The sequence below is a fragment of the Penicillium brevicompactum genome (assembly GCF_028827555.1).
Source record: "Penicillium brevicompactum strain IBT 35665 chromosome Unknown utg000009l_segment0_segment0, whole genome shotgun sequence".
NCBI classification, from domain to species: Eukaryota; Fungi; Ascomycota; class Eurotiomycetes; order Eurotiales; family Aspergillaceae; genus Penicillium; species Penicillium brevicompactum.
In genome coordinates this window covers 1,183,471-1,204,358 of record NW_026623212.1, presented here as the reverse complement: position 1 = coordinate 1,204,358, position 20,888 = coordinate 1,183,471, and the positions used below count along the sequence as shown (strand labels likewise).

Genomic DNA, 20,888 nt, shown 5'->3' with positions numbered 1-20,888 from the left:
GGTATAGTTGCATTTGCAGAGAGGGATCATCACACAAACTGGGGAAACAAACAGCTATAATTCCCAGGTTCTAAATCCAACGGTGGGAAATCCCGAGTCATTAAGTCATAAAATTGGAACCTGGAAAAAGCAAACACCAAAAAGCAACGTGAATCTTGGAGAAGCTAGGAAGTCTAACCTGCAGTCAAGACAGGCGCACATCCAGGCCAGGAACAGACAGAACGGAGAAATCACATCCCAAGGACGGAGTACAAGTACGATGGCCAGCCCAATCGCGTCACAATCACATCCGATGGTGCCGGTCAACAGGACTTCTGTACAGTTAGTATTGGGGACCATACTGGAAGGGGTAAGCGATAGGCAGAGTGAAGAGCAGAGAAAGAGAGGACTATACCACAACAAGCATAGAGGAAGCGGATGCCGCCATGGCCACCGCTGATTGAACGAGCCATCGCCAAGACCGAAATTAAGATAGCTGTCTGTCTCAGATGCACTCCTTACGTGGGCTTGCAGCTATTACTTTGTATAATTAGCGGCCCGACCACGTCGATGTCTGCAGAAGGGGCGTTTGGTGGCCAACAATGGCGAAACTAACAGGTTCTGGGCCTGCAGGACAATGCAAGTATGGTCAATTGACCCTCGGGATATATCTGATAGATCGGCTGCGATAGCCCCTACGGCGCCACCCGTACACAGTCGAACAGGCATTATTACCGAGTGCTCCGTACAGACTACTCCGTATACGAGCATAGATTGCTCCGGGCTTGGGACTGTGCGCTTTCAACGTGGATTTATTGATGCACTAAGGGACGGTGAACAGTCAAGGTGACAGATCCAAGTGACTCGCGTGAGATCGACGTATTTCAAGGTCGACCGAGAATGGGCCGTACTCTGTACATTGTACAACCTTGGAACATGGAGATCCGAGATTACTCAATCAATTGTAGTTAAATAAGAAACTCCTTCCGTGATTTGGAAGGTTAAGAAGGCTTAGAAGATTTGCATGTTTGGAAATTTGATTGAATGGGTATATTCGCCGACCCTAAGGGGGTTAAGCGTTAATGACCCGAGTCCACCAGAGGAAATCTTTGCACTAGCTCGCAATCTCTTTGGCCCGTGAGATTCGCATTTGAAGCTAGCAGAAAGTTGATCCTTGCTAGATCGGCAATTCGCTCGATCGGTGGGTCACAGTAGATAGCTCGTAACCCACTTGGCTTCGCGTGGTCAAATTAGTCAAATTAGTGGTAAACACGTCCCTGTATTCCCTGTCGCCAATGAAACTCAAATAATGCATTGGATGAGCCTTTCCTGTTCCGTAGGGCCCCGCTGCATTGTTCTTTCTAGTCCGTTTTATATGTAGGGAGTCCTAGGGCTGTCCACTTGCTTTTTTCTCCCGACGCTATTCACACCAAGAACCCTATCCTTTGGACTCGTTCCTACTTGGTTCACCCCGTATACTAATAAAAAATATTTGATATTGACTCCGGCACGCGGATTCTATTGATTTCGCGTCCCACCCTGTGATAGCGCGTGCTGAGTATGTGAAAGGCCGCTGATCATCCCATAACTACGACAACGGGTGTCTCTTTTCCGCTTTCCCCCTCCAATTGCTTCTGCAAATCCCAGCCAAAATGCGGTGGTCCACGCTGGTCACCTTGATTATATCATGTCTGCTATTGGGGGCGTTTGCGGCGCCGGCATCGGGACTGGCTCGACGCGATGAGATCGCCAACACAGACGGAAACCAGGATGGAAACCAAAATGCAAACACGGCAACGGCAGAGAACAATGCCAGTGAGGCCTCGACGACGGCAACGCAGACAGATGCATCGATTACGGCTACAGAGGCTTCGACAACGGCTGAGGCTACCGCTACTGGTACTCATGCCGTGACTACTGGCGCAACGAATGCTACTACAACGACCTCGGCGCCATCGGCCACCTCGACGGTACCATCGCTCGATGGAACGACGAGCTCGTCCTCTTCAGATGGGGCAGATTCTCAGAGACCAACTTACAATGGTGGTCTTCCTATCACGCCCAAGATCACACCTGCATTTGGAGTCGGAGGGTTTATACTCATGGCACTTGGTGCCGTGTTGGCATTCATTGGAGTTCGCAAGCAATGGTATGTCGCATGATTCGACTGAGTGAGTGTTTTGCTGATGACCAACAGGGTCCAAATCTTCCTGGCGACTGGATTTTTGACTGCATTGGGTGTCACTGTGAGTTTTTGTTATGGGAAAATGATAGAGCTCGCGACTAATCCATCAATTACAGGTCCTGATTATTTATGTCATGAGTCCACCTGTTAGTAACGCTGTGCAAGGCGGTTACTTGGTTGCTGTTTTCTTCACTGGAGCCGTCTTCGGTGGTCTGTCTCTCGTCTTCAGGGAGATCTGTGAAGGTCTCGGATGTCTCCTGGGCGGATTCTGCCTGAGCATGTGGTTCTTGGCTTTGAGACCTGGTGGACTCCTTACCGAAAGCGGTCCCAAGGCTGGCATGATCATCGCATTCACTGTGGGATTCTATTCCTTGTCATTCAGCCACTACACCCGGCCTTACGGCTTGATTGGATGCACATCTTTCTCTGGTGCAACCGCTTTGGTCCTCGGAATCGACTGCTACAGCAGGGCAGGGTTGAAGGAATTCTGGTTGTACATCTGGGGTAAGTTCCAAAACCGCACTAACATTATACGATACTGATAAATATAGGTTTGAACAAGAATGTCTTCCCCCTCAGGACCGACACCTACCCTGTGACACGCGGTATTCGTGTTGAACTCGCTGCGACAATCATCGTCGGCATTCTCGGAGTGATCTCCCAAGTCAGACTGTGGAATGTCATCAAAGAGCGCAGAGCCAAGGAGGAGGACATTCGCAAGGAGCAAACCCGGAAGATTGAGGAGGAAGATGCCGAGGCTGGTCGCCGTCTCGAAGAGAAGAACATCCAAGAGCGGGCCGAGTGGGAGCTGATCTACGGCAACGGTAAGGGAGCTGACGTCAAGACGGCTTCCATATCTGAGACCGCGGTTGGTGACTCGCGAAGGGGCTCAGATGGATTTACCTCTTCGGACAATGAGAAAGACGGCGATATCGAACTCAAGGAAGTGCATAGCCCGGATTCATCTGGTAGTGCCTCTGGCAGTGAAGAGAACGGCACTGGCGAGAATGGAAACCGAGAACTGGAGGCTGTGCCCGAAGAGTCTGCCGAGCATGATCACGCGAATGGAGATAAGGAGTATGGACCAGAGACTGATCCGAAGGGCCGCCGACCTGCAACTCCTGTGACTCACGCCCTGGGTGTGGCTCGTGACGATGCATCCGAAAATGGTGCTATGGTTGGCTCTGAGGTTGGTTCACCGCGAAACACACGATTCTCTGGTCGAGACATGACAAACCGAGCCTCGATGTTGTCTCAAGAAGCTGTCATTGTTCACGACGATGCCAACTCCTCCGTTCAAGGTGTTGCGGATGATCTTCACGAAACAAGTGTAGGCTGCCCCAGTGTGGCATCTGATGTTCAAAACCCTGTTGAGATCACCGAGCGCGAGATTGAACCTTCCGAGAAGTCTCTAGAGAAAGAACCTCAAGCTACCGGCGTGGAGGTCAAGTCCAACGTCGGCTCACAGGCCGCTCAGAGCGAGAAACCCAATGCCGATGAGAGTGCGACAACCAAGCTAGATGTTGCAAAGGACGTTTCTGAAGAAGCGAATGTCACTCCAACTGCTCCACAAGCGACATCTGCCGAGAATTCATCAACCGATAAACCCGTGGCAAAGGACGCGCTTGAGTCCTCTGAAGAGCCTCGCTCGCCTGAAACCTCCGTAACAGATGTCGCAGCTGAAGCTGTGCCTGCGGCTGCAGCTGCAGTTGCAGCTGGGAAGACCCAAGAAGCAAAGGTCGAGCCTACATTGCAACCTTTGCCTTTGACTGATGCGAAGGCTGAAAGCGCAAAGGACAACAACGAAAGCCGGCCTCGGACTGCTGGTACAAGCAAGCCTGAGTCTATCCAGGAACCCATTCCTGAACCTGTACCCGAGCCTATCCCTGAACCGAAGATTGAGCCACCCAAGGTTGAGCCGAAGGTTGAAGTTATCAAGAGACTGGATGCAACCACCGTCAAGGCCCTTCCGGAACAAACGTCGAGAGTCATCCACTCTTACCGTACAAACGAATGGGCGAAGCATCTCGCAGATGCCGATACCCCCGAATGGGAGCCAATTGTCTTTGACCCTGAGCCAGAGTTGCCAGAGCTTGAAGAGCACCACGAGGCCCCTGCCGTTGTCGATGTCAATAGTCTTCTCCAGACGCCGCTCACAGCTCAGCCAGCCCCCATCGTGAACAGGCCCGAACCCCAAGAGATAGATCAACATCAGGCTGCGTACATCTCTTCAATGCCATCTCCAGAGATCCCGCGGTCAAAGACACGTACCGGCGCTCACGGTCTTACTACCAAGGCAATGCCACCTCCTCTTGCTCGAAACGAGTCATCCGCCGCGATTCCCATTCAGCGATCATCATCTGGCCCAACCTCCCCGACCCAAGAGCAAGGATTGACTTCTTCGCGGAATGCATCAACTCCGTTGTTGACCATCACCACGCCGAACGAGCCCAAGGAAACAGAGCCATCCCCACGCTGGAGTGGACCACCTCCGCTGCTCGCTGTGCGCGAGGATATGGTGCGAAACCGCATGTCCTCAACCTCCAATCGCTTCGATCCCTGGTCATCTCGCAACCAATCTCGCCAGTCTCTACCTGATATGTCGCCCATCGCCTCCCCCATATCCCCAATTTCACCTATCTCCCCTCTCTCCGCCTTTCAAGAGAGAGACGAGGAATACCACACACCTCACGACGAGGACAACATCCCCCTCTCCAAACGTCGTGCCATGCTCCAACGCCAAACGATGCAGTCCCCCTCAGCAGCAAGTCTCCACAGCCTGGAGGGCCACTCCCCGGTCCAATCACCACCTTCTCCCTCTGGTGACGTGAACCGGTCTGCCTCCAGAATGGCGGCGTGGCGACAGTCTGTCCGCGAGGAAATCACTCAGAAGCGTGACGTCCTACACTCGCCGCCCATCAGTCCTGTCAGCCCTGATAAACGCAATACTTGGGGCTCCGTGCAGCAGATGCGTGAAGCTTCCTCCACGCAACTTGGCAATGCCATTGCCGAAGGTATGCAGCGGGGAAGCATGACGGATCTTCATCGGCAGGCGATGCGACGCATGCAAGCTTCGGCGAATCGTCAGCTGTGATTGCTTGCTTGTTCTTTGACTATATACCCTTTGCTTATTACACGACTTCACGAAGTATTTACTACGATGTTTATCATCTTTGATAATGTATATTCTCTTCGGCTATTAATTAATTAATACAAATACTCGCTGGATTCTGTTCAGCTATTCCTCAATCATTCTCAATCATTCAATACCTGCGACATTGAAGCAGTAGATCTTTAGTTCCGTATGAGTCGATATAATCTACATCCCAGCGCTAAATGGGCATAAGCTCTGAGCCCATGCAAGGTCGCGGGGTCTTGACCTACACTGCCCTGGCCACCTTCGACTCGCCCATCTGCATAGCGAACACAGAAGTGGACTCGACTGCTCCGTCGTGTCCAAGGACCAAACTGCACAGCATTCCACAGTACCGAGACCTGAACTAGATTGAAACAAAATCAGTACCACCCTTAGTTTTGCACGGCCAATATCATCAATGCATGTATCTGATAGCGTTTGCAGGATTCTGCATACTACCCAATAAAGGATGAAACAAGGGATCGCGGTGGATTAATCACAGTGAAACCGGGGACAAACAACTTCCAAGGTTGTTGCAAAGCGCCCTTGAAGTCTCGCTGGATTGTCTTAAGAGCCCGAGTCCAACAATTCAGACGATTCAGACGAGATAGACAAGCCAGACTATATTTTTTGATCGCGCCCAAAACAATTTGATATCGAAAATCGAGTGGATATTGTCTTCGCCAAGCGAGTCTTCTATGCCGAACCCCAGGTTTCACCTCAAAATTGAGCGAAACAATACACACTGCTTGATCTGATCTCGGATCAGATCCAGCTGTTCCTCTTTTCGTCCTACTCCATCACATTCGTTGTACTGCATGTCCCTTCAAGTCTCCACGGTGACTATTTTCGCCGATCTCCATCTCCGAACCTCACTTTCAAAACGGCGTCATTCCAAGCCTACAACTCTCTATCGGAACCACACTCCTTAACAATTCCAACCCCCGTGGAGCCACCTCCGTCCTTCGTTCGCGCCCAGCGGCGACAGTGCGTTCCTGGCCCGCCGTCGTTGGCCATTCTCCGCCCCCCAGCAGTCCGCCTAGCAAATCCGGTCAACCACGTCCCCCGCATCACCCCAATTTCTTTCCCCCCACAGCACTCAGACGAAAGTCTCCCACTAGCCCACGGCCATTCAAGAGACGCCCGCCCACTACTCAGCGTCCCCGAGCGACGACGCAGCCGACTCACCCCATCCCCAAGCAGCCTACAGGTCGAGCGCAGTCAGGGGGAGACGGAAAGCGGCCGCACCAGTATCGCCCTGCCCCCTCGACACAGACGCAGCGAACTGTATTCTCCAGCAGAAATGGCTGCCGCGTTTGCGGGCAGCGCCGCGCGGGACACGGAGAACCTGCGGCCTCCCGAGGCAGTCCACCTGACGCAAGTGGGCACTCGACAGAATGACCGCCCCCGTCACGCCCCTTCGCAGACTTCTCTACGCTCTCAATCTCAGATCGCTTCTGTTCCCTCGCACACCGGGCAGCCGCAGGCTGATATCGCTGAGGAATTGGCCTGGGGACCTGCACACCCTTGTTTTCCTCATTACAACCCGCATGTGCCAATTGGGTCACACGAACACCTGTCGACGCGTGTGATTCGGATTCGGAGGGATTGGATGATTCAAGGTGATCTGGCACCGACGTTCTCGAATCTGTACCCGGAGATTCTAGATCCGTTATTGTCGGAGCAGGAGTTCCGGAAGGTCATTTCTACTGTCAATGATGGGATCATTAAGGCGTTTGATCCTTTTAGTTTGAGGAATTGGTTCGATGGCGCTATGGGATTGCTCACCGGTTGGGTATGGGATGATCTCAATGGCCCTGGTACCAAAAGCCAACTGCAGTATGTCGAGGCCTGGCTGGAGAAGTGGAACCGAGACGTTGGCTCCAAGGACGGGGTGTATATCTGGAGTTTACGGCGCACGGCGTACATGTCGCTCGATATCCAGATTCCCGATCCCAAGGTGGGCATCGTTCCCAGCGAGGCTGCGTCGGCTCCCAATACCAGACCGAGTACAGGCATTGGGGCTGGAGCTTGATGGCAGCCATCCTTTTCCCTTTTGTACATGTTGATTTTCTATTCTTTCTTTGTTGCATTTTTCGGACCTCTGCATGATATCCATACCGCAGACTTTCTCTCACGTTGATACCTTTTTTTCTCGTTGGTTCGCGAGTATCTACTTTAATCTTGTGATTTGATACCATTTCTGGCTTTCTTTCTGTCATATTTTCATACTTACCCTATGCTTGGAATTGTTTTTAATACTGATTTGGCCCGGCCTTGTTCATATCTGGCGTCATGTTGGACCGGCCAAATTCAATGCTATGTTCATGGAAAAGAAGACATGGTCGATCTCAATTCAAATTCAAATTGCTTCCTGCCAATAAATTCGCATCAGATATGTAACGTGCCACATTCCACCGAGATAAGATGCGCTGTCAAACGTGCAGAGTGCTTCGTAACTAGCAGGACCTCCTTTTTTATACTCCCAGGCGGTGTCGATCCACCCCACCCCTGTTTCCGCAGCTCTCTCCAACTCTACGACTCACCAAAGCACCATGTTATCAGGGATCCTTGTGTTCAATCAGAAGGGCGAGAACCTCATATTTCGCGCCTTCCGCAGCGACTGCCGTCCGCGTCTTGCCGACATCTTCCGCATCCAAGTCATCTCCAATCCGCAGGTCCGCTCGCCGATCCTGACCCTGGGCTCGACGACCTTCAGCCATGTCAAGCACGAGAACATCTACTTGGTAGCCGTGACCAAGAGCAATGCCAATGCCGCCCTGGTCTTCGAGTTCCTCTACCGGCTGATTATGCTGGGCAAGAGCTATTTCGGGAAATTCGACGAAGAAGCCGTCAAGAACAACTTCGTGCTGATTTATGAGCTCCTCGATGGTATGCAAAACATCCCCTCCTCCCCATTCCCCGAAATAGAAACCAATCTAATAAAACCACCGCACAGAGATCCTCGACTTCGGATACCCCCAGAATACAGACCCAGACACATTGAAAATGTACATTACCACCGAAGGCGTCAAATCCGCAATCACCAATAACCCAACCGACTCCTCTCGAATCACGCAACAAGCCACAGGCGCCCAATCCTGGCGTCGCGCAGATATCAAATACCGCAAGAACGAAGCTTTCGTCGACGTAATCGAAGACGTCAACCTCCTAATGTCCGCAACAGGCACCGTCCTCCGCGCAGACGTCAACGGCCAAATCGTCATGCGCGCCTACCTCTCCGGAACCCCAGAGTGCAAATTCGGTCTCAACGACCGCCTCCTCCTCGACCCAGGCGAGTCTTCCTCCAGCAACCGCGGCAATAACAACGGCCTGGGTACATCGAAAGCGACGCGCGCAGCCGCCGGATCCGTAACCCTCGAAGACTGCCAATTCCACCAGTGCGTGAAGCTGGGTCGATTCGACGCGGATAGAATTATTTCATTCGTGCCTCCGGACGGCGAGTTCGAACTTATGCGCTACCGCGCGACGGAGAATGTCAATTTGCCTTTCAAGGTTCATCCTATTGTTAGGGAGATTGGTACGACGAAGGTTGAGTACAGTGTTGCGATTAAGGCGAATTATAGTTCGAAGTTGTTTGCGACGAATGTTGTTATTCGGATTCCTACGCCGTTGAATACGGCGAAGACGACTGAGCGTACGAGTCAGGGTCGTGCGAAGTATGAGCCTGAGCAAAACAATATTGTTTGGAAGATTGCGCGGTTCTCGGGACAGTCTGAGTTTGTGCTTAATGCTGAGGCGACGCTTACTTCGATGACGCATCAGAAGGCCTGGAGTCGACCTCCGCTTAGTCTTTCGTTTAGTTTGCTTATGTTTACCTCTTCTGGACTGCTGGTGCGGTATCTGAAGGTCTTTGAGAAGAACAATTATAGTTCTGTGAAGTGGGTGCGCTATATGACTCGTGCGGGCAGTTACGAAATTCGGTACGTTATTCTCTCATTCTTGTTGGGCTTCTCTTTTGTTTCTTACTGACGCTGGTATAGATTCTGATCATTGTTGCATGGCGGTTTCTGGACTGGTCTTTGGTTCGTCGGAAGGCTGGACGGGCGTGTTGATACCTTCAATGGACTGGGGTCCGGCTTTCATCTTATTTCTTGTACTTTGCGCAGCACAAATGGTGTCTGGCGTTTGGTGGGCCACATACATACTGGATTTTTCATCAGTACCCAATATTCCATTCTTTGTACTATTGATTGGCCTCGTCTTTTTTCCAGTATTTGTACCCTTCGATAGATTGTACCGCGTATAATCTTAGAGCCAAAGTATTATGGGTCAATAGAAGAGCAAGTCTATAATGTATAAGAGAAAAGGTTGGCAGATATAAGTACAATTCAAGTTGGTAGTAGATAGTAGTACGATCCCAAACAAGCATAGAGTCAAAGCCAAGGAAAGATCCAGCAGATGTGCAGAGAAAGTCACAAGAGAGAGAGTATAGGAGCGAATCACAAGGGACCCTCCAAAAAAGCAAAGCGTATTCACATAGCCCGTGACACCGGGACTCAAAACAGAAACAATTTGTGCTGGTTAACGTAGAACCGAAAAGAAACATAACAATGATAATACAGGGGTGTTTTTGAAGCAAAGAAAACAACAAGTCAAGCCAATAAGGTCAGTCAGGAGGTGATACAGATCAGATAATACATTAATGAAACACGGAAATTGCTTCGCAATTTCACTGCCGACGCAGGCCGACACGACCCTCTCCAACGAGGGACTGCCACCTGGCGCCAGCGGCGCTGCGACCCATTTGGCGCGCGCACTCGTCCCAGTCTTTCTGGGAGAGATTGATTTTATCGAGGACCAGCTTGATGAGATGCTGGTCTTCTTCCGCGGTCCAGGAACCGGCGATCTGAGTGGGTTCCTCTGTCACTTCGATGGAAGGCAGAGGGGCGTCTGGGTCGATGGCAGGACCGAAGTCAAAAGCCATGCGACGGGCTGGAGAAGGAGGTGATTGGGTGACGGGCGGAGAGTGTAGAGAGTAGAAGTCTGTAGGAGCGAGGCCGACAGGCAGCTCGTAAGGAAGGTGGCGGCGACGCTTAGGGGTGGAGAAGAGGGTGCGATTGAGAGCTGGTTGCGCGTCGCTTTCATCCTCGGCGTCGCGGAAGCGTTTGTTTGCGCCACGTGCTGGCGCGGAGGGAGGGGGTGGAGGTGTGAGAGCGGCAGTTCTGGGTGGTGGTGTTTGTCTGGGGGAGACGGGGCGCGCGGCCTTGTGCGATCGCGGGGAGCGACGAGGTGTGATGGGGAGAGGGCTTTGGAGGCGTTGAGCCTTGGATCGGCGCGGTGTGGGTGAGGGGGATCCATTCAATAGTGATTGTAGAGCGCGACAGGTGCCGAGCAGACCATTGCCTGCGGCGTGGCCTGTGTCTGATGGGGGAGGACTCGAAAATAGGCGACTGGGAGTGAAGCGAGACGACCGGCGTGCATCGCATGGAAGAGCAGATGGGAGAAGCATTGTAGAGAAGTTGCGCGACGTTGCGCGATGTGGGCGACGTGGAGTTGGGAGAGTTTCGACAGATGGAAGTTGAGCGCGAGTTGGTGCGATTGCGCCGGAGGCGGTTGTGGGACGCGACGACGGAGTTGGGGCAGTCAAAAAGGAAGGAAATGATTCTGATGACGATGCGATTCTAGTTCCAGGTATTCCGGAGAACGCGACCAGAAGTTGTGGTGTTGATGTTTTTGGAGCGAGTGTGTTGTCAGGGAGAAAGTTTGGCGGGGGGGAAATCCCGAGATAAAAGAAAATTGGGCCGCAAACGGGTCAAGCGAACGGGTTGGCTATTTCCGTCACAAAGAATGTGAGATTATGAGAATTTCGAATTTCTAGAAGTTTGAAAAGAATGTTCGGAGATCGTATTCTCCTGAGGAATGTTCAGCGAATGACTTGGGAATTTGATGAGAACCTATAGCCCTGAGAGTGCTCTTCTAATATACCTACTCTGCCTCTACCCAGTGAAACAGATTACTAGGAGAATTCTCAGGAGCCCAGGACCAGAGAGGGACATGCAAGGCAGTAGACAGGCACGAGGCACCCCTGAGACATCTGGCCCAACACTTATTTTCCCATTACACTTCCTGTTTGGGCATTAGATCGGCGTCTCAGGTACAGTTTCTTTGATTCTGCAGCCCGTTCATTGTATTGTATTGGCTTGCGATGAAACTCCAGCCTGCACCCCCCATTGAACGTGCATTGGGCGTGCATTGGCCCTGCAGGACCCATGCGATGTCATAGTCTTTGTCTCTGACCTCAGGATCTACGATGTGGGCGAGTGGCGTTTTAATAATTCTTGTAGAGAGGGTTTACCATTCTCCTGCCCTCAAGGAGTCTACTTGCCCTATAGGACTGAAGGATATGTGTTCATATTCCCTATATGCCTATATGCCTATATGCCTATATGCCTTCTCTGCCCTGAAGGATTCGGGACACGTTGAAATTTTCACGCGTACGCGTCGACGCGTCGCGCGTTGATTTTACGCGTTGCGACGCGCCAAGCATCCAAGCCCTAATTCAAAGGTGCAACCTCATTGCACAGTATACTCTCTGTACGGAGTACGGAGTACTGACATACAGAGTACAATGTATGTAAAATGTAAAATGTAATGTACAACACTGCAGGCCATTCCTAATTTGGAAAGACTTAGGATCTCACGTGGGTCAATGCTCAAAGTGCCATGTGCCCCTGCCTTGTCAACTAACGCGGCCCTTGATCTCGGAGGTTTTTGTACTGTAATGGTGTATCTACATAGCAACCCTTGCTTGAGTCCGTCCAGACAGCATCTCGTGCAAACTTATGGCCTGCATTATCTCGCAGAACCCGGCTGCATCGGCCTTGTGGGGTGCAGCACTGCAGCGGGCCGAGCTGTCTAGACTATCACTCATTTCAGGTTTCCACCTTGTACAGCCATGTCCAGGAATTGGAACGCATGACAACTTGCCCAATAACAAATTAGGTCTATTTTCATACACAAAGAGCTCACCCGCTAAGTTACAGCTGAGATACGGAGTACGAAGTACAAAGGGGTCAATTGCTCCTTGAACCACCGTTACTACTCTGTACCAGCCCATCAGTCCAGGGTGACACAGTTAGCACAAAAAAATCTATTTCTGTCCCCGTCCATACAACTCCATAGGTGAGCACTCCTTCAGGACAGTGGCTCTAAGCCCACGGTTCCCAGCCACAGATCGAAATCCAAAGCCACGCAAGGGGTTGACGCCCGTCAGCCCACTGAAATCCAGGAAATCCATGCAAGAGTTCGTGGGCTAACTATGAACCATCCCAAGCCTTTAAACCCACCAGGAAATTAATTCCCATTGTTTACAACACAAGTACGGAGTAAACAACCACAACCCTGGAAAGAGAGACATCATCTTGCGGATCTGGAAGACTCATCCGATAACTCGGGAATGTCCAAGCTTTTGGAACCTGTGCCGCCCATGCAAGACATATCCCTGTCCGCGACACTAACGCAGATCATCCCCACAACTCGTTCTTGCCCGTGGCGTTGGAATGTTGCCCCTCCAACCGAGCCCCGCTAGGGCCTCGATCTCCTTCAGGTCTCAGATCTTGGCCTGGGTGCCTTGAACAACTCAGACATCGGCAATACAGGGCATTGTGTGTCTTGGTCTCACGATCCTTGTTTGGTGTACCCAGTGCGGATATCACTTTCTTGTCTAGCCCTGAGGGCGATTGTGTTGCCTTGATCGGGTTGCTATACAGCTTGGTCTCAAGGGATCCAGATCGAATACTATAGTGATGAGGTGTTGGACTTCAAGGCATGCTTTTCTTATCCGTACCGCTACGTTGTTGGGAGAGCATATTCGTTAACCACAGAGGTTCTCTGTTCACCTCATATTCTTCAAGGGACACCTCGCACTACCTAGGTAAGCGCCTTGGAACTCTTCATACACCATGACCCGATATGGAAAGTGAAACCATGTCTCCAATCCCAGTGATCAGCTTCCTGGTTCCTCTTTAGAGAACTACCCCCTCTTGCTTCCCTTTTGCCTATCAGTAGCTCAAGCCCCCAGTCCCCCAATCACGTTTGCTAGCAGGGCTCACTATCCCGCCTAGGACTACCTCAGCCCAAGCACAGGGATGAATATAGGTCCTTTCTATGGGTTTGCCAGTCGTCAAATGAACAGACAGGTTGAGGACCCCCTTTCTAGTGTGTGCGTGATCAAGCGTAGCCTCCTACTGCCCTATGCAGTTCCCTTTCTACTCAGCTGTGGGCCCTTGATGGACAGGCCTGGCGATTGTTTCTAGGATTCAGTTGCCTCTTGCGAGGGGCCACGGGTGGCAATATGGGTTTGCATCTTCTCGCTTGGCCATCAGTGCATGTGTACAGGACACCTTAGGCTCACTCCTGCGTGTAGTCGAGCTTGAGTTGGTGTACAGATGTAGGAGGTAAGTGTATCAAACAACCTTGGAAGGGTACATCCTTAGCTTAAAGCAATACATACAAACAGAAGTACCAAGCAGAGGTGTCAGTCAAAAGACCAAATAAGGGCTGCCTGGTATAATCAATACCAGCTGGGTGAGGTGTCGCTTGTCCTGATTTAGCACCAGCTTAATCCCAGGGCCCAATCCTCTCCATCTGTTGGGTCAGTTTCCTTCCCGAAGTACTGGGTTCGACTCCTAGTCCCGATGTCCAGCTGAATTTATTATCTCTTTTTTTGCTTCCTCTCTTTCTTTTTGGTTTGTTTGTGATGAGGGAGAATCCAAACTTTGTAGTCAATGACAATAGTCCCCATTTCATGCAATTGTGCTAATGCAATTATCTACAGATTCTCATGATAAGTTCTAACAGGCATGTCAAGACATCACCTAAACAAACACAGGGTATACAACAAATCCTCACTTCCCTTGCATTTTCTTGAACCTCTCCTCAGCAGCCCTCGCTCGGCGCTCTCTCTCCAATCGCATCCTCATCTCAGGTGTCATACCACGAGTCTCCTCTTCACGCTTCTCGGCACCAGACTTCTCAACGGCGCCCACCGTCCTCCCGCCAGTCTTCGTTGTCTTTGAACGTGCCGCCTTCTCCGCCTCCTCTTGCTTCAATCGATCCAGGTCGGCCTGGCGGCGACTCGATTCCTCTTCATTGGCAGCCTTGCGTTCTTTCTCGGCACGACTGTCGGCATCGGCCTTGGAGACTGCTGATGGGACTTTGGCAGTTTCCCAATCCCATTTAGCCTCGCCGAGGGTATGGCGCGCAACGCGGAAGGCGTCGCGGGTCGGCCGGTCGCCTGACAGTTCGAAGGGGGTTCTGCCTTCGTTGTTGAGGGATGTTGGGTCGGCGTCGGCCTTTGTGAGAAGAGCCGTGACCACAGCGGGGGCGTTGAGGTTTGCGGCTAGGTGGAGAGGTGTAGGGCAACGGAAATTTTGGGGTGAGTCGGTGGGTGTGAACAAGAATGTGGGTGGGATGGAGTTGTTCGAGATGTAGGACATCAAGGCAGGGACCTTGGAGCGGCGGATGAGGGCTTGCAGTTGGCTGGTATGTAGTAGGGCAGCTTCGTCTTCCTTTGAGAGCTTAGGCTTCTGTGGTTGTGGTTTCGGCGCTGGGGCTGAGGCTTTGGCCTCGTCCTCTTTGCGCTTGGTTTCGGCTGCAGCCAGCGCGGCCTCATCTACCTCGCTGACTTTGACGCGCGTCAACTCTTTGAAGCATCTTAGCAGCTCTCCTTGGGTTGCGCGGCGGGTATTGATGGGGAAGCCTCGGATCCTAGGATCCTTGTTCTTCAAAACCTGCCCATCGTAATTATCGAAGAGGATTTTCCGGTTTGTCTTTCCTGTAGCTCGAACGAACAACAGCTCAGAACTGTCAATCATCTCGCGCCACTCCGTCAAAGTATCTCTAATCTCTTTTTCCAGCATTGCCTCGTTGTAGCGACGCAGACTTGAACCTGCGGAGTGAGCGGCTCCTCGTGAGGCATCACTGGCAGACTGCGATCCACCTTGCTTCCGACGGGTCGTATATCGGTGAATGGATTTATGCGCAATCACGCGAGCTTGCCTGTCTTCAACACCACCTTGCTTTCGATGGATCTCTGGTGCCAACGAGACCAACATAGCAGCGAAATGGCCACCTCCAATCATACACATGAAAATGTGAGGCCCCGAGGCGGCTGGATCTTGCGCTTTGTTATTGGCACGTGGTTTGATTGGAGCCAATTGCTTGCGGCGAATAGTGTCAACCAGATGGGCGGAGTCCTCTTGCTCAGCAGGCGAGAACATGGCCCTGTATATACCCAAGGATTTATTCGATGGTAGGCCCGAGCTGGAAAACCACAGGAGTGGGCTCTTCGGGGTTCCTGGCACATTTGCAGAGCTTTCTTCATCCCCGTGGGAGAGCTTCGCCTGCTTCTTCAACAAGGCTGAGAGGGTAGTTCCAGCAGCTCCATTTCCATCTTCTTCCTCGGTCTCTGAGGACTCGGATCCAGATATCGACTCGTCTAGCTCCCCGACTGCCTTTGAAAACTCAAGTTCTCCGAGAGGTGCATTCCCACGCAGCTGAGATTTGACATTGTATCGGTGGTGATCTGAGCGGACGTGGCTGCGCTGTTCTTGGACGGTGTTGTACGAGACTTTGCAAAGAGGGCAAAGGTTGGATGTTGCGATCGCTGAGTCTTGTGCCGCTTGCTCCAGCTCTTCCGACGAGGGTCCGATTTCTTCTTCGGCGACAGGCTGTCCTGTGGTTTTGGCCGATAGACTCGCAAGAAGTTCTTGCGGCAGGTCGTACACTAAAATGTCAGTCCAGAGTCATCTACATGGAATTTTGCGCACATACCATAGAGAGGTCTCTTCAAGAGTTCCTCCATTCGAGTCGTATCCACCATGATGCGCTGGGCGAAGAATGCAATGTATGGGAATCGTAGTGCCCCTCCAGTGACGCTGATGAATCTACCCTTACCGCCTTGAATAATGCTGGCAATATGGCGGTCTTGGAAGTACTCCGCACTGGGTGCATTCCCACGTGATTTCCCATACTCAGCGGCTACGTCATCTGTCCAGAATCATCATACAATAGATTTTCATAAGTATTGGACTTGTCACCTTTAGTACGTTGGAATCCACTTTCTAGCCTGGCAGACCTTTAACTATGCAATAGCTACAATAACCTTGGAGTCGAAACTTTCCTATCTTTTTTGATGTCTTTATAACTATCTTTTCAACCATCTTTTTGAGTATCTTCCTAACCATCTTTTGCAAAGTTATTTTCTTAAATTTCTTACTATAAGAGATGGTCAACACGTATCATTAAACAGATGACGGGCAGTATCCTTTTTATTATATCGGATTGCATCCCAGGGGTTACTGTCACACGGGTTTGAAGAGTAGATCTGAGGTTGAAGTACCTGGGGTTATATACTTCTGAGGCTCCGCTATAGGATCCATGGATCTCGCGATCCCGACAACTTCACATTCTCCTTTACCATAGGCTCGGTTCTGCTGCATTCTACGTCCGTCATGCTAACTATTACGATTCCCAGCAAATCTTTGCTAGCACCAAAGGAATTGCACCTGCTCATTTCATTCAAAATCGTGATTTCATCAGCCATCCATGGATCGGTCTCATAGAGCATACCTCGCTGGCCTTGTGGGCACTGAGATAACAACATATGCCAAACCAGAACACTCGCTGCCCCAACAGACATGGGATATCGCCGAAAACCTTGATGAATACGCGCAATCTCTTTATCAAGAGGACGTCAATCGTGGTATAGGAACGCCATATACATGTGCTAAGTTCCTTTGCTATCGGAAAGACGATCCTACCCAGAAGGCTGCATTTCTACGAATCCATCATCAAATCCCTATTATTGGCACGGAATACTCAAACTCTACAAAGAGCACGCCAGGCTGACTCTAGTCACTCGCCAAGGGAGCTCATGGTATTCATCAAATTGAAAGAGAAAAATTGCCAGGTAACCCCTGCCCTTCTTGGGTATGAGCGCATAAAACAAGAGCCTGGAGATATTATCCCTGGAGGTTACTCGATATGTATCGTTTGGGATAAAATTCCTGGGGAATCACTGACACCGGAGTACTTCTGGAGCCTGAGCCGCGCAGCCCGGGATACGATTCGCCATGAATTTCGTCGAGTCTATGAGTCAGTTATGCCTACCTCTTTGATTCCCGTCACGTCAGAACTAACATACTGAGAAGGGGGTTCCTTCCTTGTGGAATCAGGCCAAGGATAGCCACCCTGTCAAACCTCATCTATGATGAAGTTTCCGGGTCAATGTACGTGACAATTTTCCTAGAGCATATCAACTGACGTGTACTGATTTTTTGATTTTTTAATTTTTGGTCAGTCATATCTCAGGTTTCTGCCGTGCTACGTACGTGAACCCGAATACGGAATGGACCGACGACTTCTACGTTGCATATCGCCTGGCAAAGCCTCCACAACCGATACCTGGGAGTCGCGATCGCACTGAGTGGGAGCTTTGAGCTCAAGTCTCGAGACTGTTGCTATTGCTTTTTATCGAGCCCAATCGTTTATCTTTAACATGGACACTTTACCCTTGACTAGGTGGCTGTGTTCCGCTTGAGTTTCCGGGATCTTAGTTTAGTTTCAAGATAAGCATATGATTGGTTGTTTCACATCGAGCTGTCTCAAGCGCTTTATTTACAGGGTCACATGACTGTCATCACGGCACATTACTTCCTCTGAGCAACTGCCAACAATACCACTCTTATCACGTTCTTTGCCCAGGTGGTAAATTGAGGATCACTCTGAGAAATATGTTGTCACCAGAGCAGCAGCGGAGTCAGCAGCAGCAGGCGATGCTGACTCAACTTCAGCAACAACGAGCGCAGATGGTAGCACCCCAGCAGCAACAGAATACTGGCAGCAACGCGCAGATGCAACAGCAAACAATGGGCTCAAAGTATGAAGATCTTCCTATCAGGGCCCCTGGAGACATCAGCTTTTTCAGTGCAAGTCCTGGCTCAGATGTCCCCAGCTACTTCAAGCATTTCGAATTCGCATGCCAACAGGGTCTCGTATCGATTGTTCAGTCAATCGTTGTCAATGAGAACCCAACACCAGCATGTCTCCATCACGGCTTGACCTGCGCTCTGATGTGTGGTCATGTCGAGGTTTCTCGACTTCTCCTCACAAGTGGTGCGCCCATCGTCCGCGAAACTCCAAGCAACATCTTTTTGGCGCCCTACGAGTGTCATGTCCCTCTCTTTGACCTCCTCCATCACTTTGGATGGACTCCTAGCACCCCAACTTTCTATGGTGCCGTTTTTCTCCCTAGGACCGTTACCAACCCTCCCCTTATTCGCTGGTTCCTCGATCATGGAGCCGATCCTAACTCAGGCCAAACGCAAACCCGCAATGACCGTCGCGGTGGAACGAGCGATGGGTCATGTGCTGCACTTGAGGCAGCTGCGATCCATGGAGATGTCGAAGCTGTGGGTATGCTGTTAGATCGGGGTGCTATAATAGAGTATGGGGTGCCACTCCATCTGGCTGCAGGTGCATGTCCCCCTGGCGCCAACCCTCATGCTGCCCGGGTTATACCGACTCGCAAATTTGACATCGGTAGAATTCCAATAATGGCATTGCTTGTGAGCCGTGGGGCAGATGTCAATCAGAAACAGGAGTCTCAGCACATGGTGGCGCAGTATCCGATAATACACGCGGTGATGGCGGGGGCAACTGAGCGGGTACGGTGGTTATTAGAGCATGGGGCTGATCCACACGCCAGAGGAAATTTCGGCACTGCTATTGAATATTCTCGTAATATGCGATGTGATGAGATTCTCAAGGTGATTGAAAGTTTTGTCAAAGATAAGACATGAGATTGCACTAGTGACTATATGCTAGCGCCAAGTCCCTATATTGCGGTGAGAACCTTCGAATATGCCAGGGTAGGACTTCCAATACTCAGAAGTACACAAGAAAATGGCAAGGCTTGTTGATCATTTGAACGGTAAAATATCCATGGAAATTGTGATTTATGTACGAAGTACTCTGTAGTGAATTTCCTCCGCTTCTTGGCTCTTCCCTTCATTTCAAGGCTCAGGTCTGTGCCTAGGTGCATAGCTAGAGTGAATTATTATTGGTCAATGACCATGCTCGCAGTTTGGCAAGTTTGCAAAAGACGCCGTCAAAGCACCTTCCCTCTTCAAAGGCGTCTCCCAAATCGTGAGAAGCCAGTTGATGTTGAGTGCTGTAGGAGCTCTGTTAATGGAAATCCAACCTCCACCTGGGCAGATATGGCGGATGACACATATGCAGCGTCAATCACGGAAGGACCAGGTGCCGTGAACAGTGAGCAGGATTACCTGGTCCCGTACGAGCCTGTTGTCGGCCAAATATTGGGCGAAGGCTCAACTTCCCGTATTGCACTCGTGGCGCCGGGTGTCATCATCAAATACCCCCGATTCTCTTGGTGGGACTCTAAGAAAGCCGCAGACAATGGTTTGTTCAAGACATGAAGCGGAGTTTTGAGGTGGAAGAACGACTTCTGCAAATCCTAGGACTACATCCAAGAATAATAGAGTCTGCTAGCCTTCAACGTCTTGTGAACAATGATTGACCTTCTCCTAGGTTCAAGGGCGTCTCAGATGACCCATTTGGATTGCTATTTGCTGAAGCGAGCGACGGAAACCTACAGAACTACATCGACAAGCATCATGCTAACATCGACATGTCTCTACGACTCAAATGGCGCATGCAGGCCGCGGAAGCGATCCAATTCATCCATCAGAAAGGGGTGATACACTCTGATCTTCGGCCCGAGAATTTCTTATTACACACTGTGGCTGGAAGCGAGCTCGATCTTCTACTCTGTGACTTTGGGGGTTCAACAAATGGAGAAATAGATGGTCTGCATCTTCCTGACTCCGGATTCTTTAATCCTTGCGATCGGCCCGAGTCGACGAAAAACACGGATATCTTCAGCCTCGGGTCCATCTACTATACGATAATGACTGGCCATTGGCCCTACAGGTCCCCAGGCCCATTAGAGTCTCTGGAGGAAATGGAGAAATACCAAGAACTAGTTGACTCTCTGTTTGCTTCCAAGAGGCTCCCGCCGGTTGACGGACTGATAGCTGGACCCGTGATACAACGATGCTGGACAGGAGAATACTCTGATCTGGGGGCGCTCATTGAAGACCAGTGTCAGCAGTTTGAGAATTTTACGACTTCAACGCACTCGTAAAGCATGCGGTTATAGTGAGCCAAATACAATGCTACATATCTAAACTAGGCTGTCATGGTCCGTGCCATTCCAATGCCGAGTTTGGGAATTCGATTATCCTTGCAAGATCAAACATAGAATGTCTATGGAGCTCTGTAACAGTAAGTTCACTTCAGCTACATCCATGGATAGTGTCATTGTAATAGTGTCATTGTAAGATTTTTGTTCAGGGCTATCATGGTTGGAATTGCTGGGTAAATGAATCGAGATAGAGGCTCAGTAAATTCCTGGAGGTATGGGTCTTCATAAAGTATCCTAAGTAGTAGGTTGCCCAGGAGCGAGAGCAGAACAGAAGCTTGACGAAGGCCGTTGATAAAGAGAGACCCGCATTCGGCCTTAGCTGGAGGCTTATTCCC

The 20,888-nt window shown here is 50.8% G+C and overlaps 7 protein-coding genes across 7 annotated transcripts; 5 read left to right on the top strand and 2 right to left on the bottom strand.

Annotated features, from left to right (window-relative positions):
* Nucleotides 1-1,631: 1,631 nt before the first annotated feature.
* Nucleotides 1,632-7,335, top strand: N7506_011894 (uncharacterized protein; the record flags this gene model as incomplete). The annotated part of the gene is made up of 5 exons (XM_056961185.1): nucleotides 1,632-2,128; nucleotides 2,177-2,225; nucleotides 2,281-2,668; nucleotides 2,716-5,178; nucleotides 6,032-7,335. The coding sequence occupies 5 exons, from the start codon at nucleotides 1,632-1,634 to the stop codon at nucleotides 7,333-7,335; spliced, it is 4,701 nt and encodes a 1,566-aa protein (XP_056805719.1).
* Nucleotides 7,336-7,855: 520 nt separating this feature from the next.
* Nucleotides 7,856-9,311, top strand: N7506_011893 (AP-2 complex subunit mu; the record flags this gene model as incomplete). Its single annotated transcript, XM_056961184.1, has 3 exons — nucleotides 7,856-8,192; nucleotides 8,260-9,244; nucleotides 9,305-9,311. 3 exons carry the CDS (start codon nucleotides 7,856-7,858, stop codon nucleotides 9,309-9,311), a joined length of 1,329 nt encoding a protein of 442 aa, XP_056805718.1.
* Nucleotides 9,312-9,993: 682 nt separating this feature from the next.
* On the bottom strand, nucleotides 9,994-10,773 carry N7506_011892 (uncharacterized protein; the record flags this gene model as incomplete). Its single annotated transcript, XM_056961183.1, has 1 exon — nucleotides 9,994-10,773. One exon carries the CDS (start codon nucleotides 10,771-10,773, stop codon nucleotides 9,994-9,996), a length of 780 nt encoding a protein of 259 aa, XP_056805717.1.
* Nucleotides 10,774-14,170: 3,397 nt separating this feature from the next.
* N7506_011891 (putative C2H2 finger and ankyrin domain protein) lies at nucleotides 14,171-16,146 on the bottom strand (the record flags this gene model as incomplete). Its single annotated transcript, XM_056961182.1, has 2 exons — nucleotides 14,171-16,050; nucleotides 16,098-16,146. 2 exons carry the CDS (start codon nucleotides 16,144-16,146, stop codon nucleotides 14,171-14,173), a joined length of 1,929 nt encoding a protein of 642 aa, XP_056805716.1.
* A 783-nt stretch (nucleotides 16,147-16,929) lies between these two features.
* On the top strand, nucleotides 16,930-17,764 carry N7506_011890 (uncharacterized protein; the record flags this gene model as incomplete). The annotated part of the gene is made up of 4 exons (XM_056961181.1): nucleotides 16,930-17,018; nucleotides 17,058-17,453; nucleotides 17,477-17,554; nucleotides 17,626-17,764. 4 exons carry the CDS (start codon nucleotides 16,930-16,932, stop codon nucleotides 17,762-17,764), a joined length of 702 nt encoding a protein of 233 aa, XP_056805715.1.
* A 294-nt stretch (nucleotides 17,765-18,058) lies between these two features.
* Nucleotides 18,059-19,126, top strand: N7506_011889 (ankyrin repeat domain-containing protein; the record flags this gene model as incomplete). Its single annotated transcript, XM_056961180.1, has 1 exon — nucleotides 18,059-19,126. One exon carries the CDS (start codon nucleotides 18,059-18,061, stop codon nucleotides 19,124-19,126), a length of 1,068 nt encoding a protein of 355 aa, XP_056805714.1.
* A 273-nt stretch (nucleotides 19,127-19,399) lies between these two features.
* Nucleotides 19,400-20,493, top strand: N7506_011888 (protein kinase family protein; the record flags this gene model as incomplete). The annotated part of the gene is given in 3 exon segments (XM_056961179.1): nucleotides 19,400-19,748; nucleotides 19,760-19,829; nucleotides 19,878-20,493. 3 exon segments carry the CDS (start codon nucleotides 19,400-19,402, stop codon nucleotides 20,491-20,493), a joined length of 1,035 nt encoding a protein of 344 aa, XP_056805713.1.
* Between the last annotated feature and the right edge of the window lie 395 nt (nucleotides 20,494-20,888).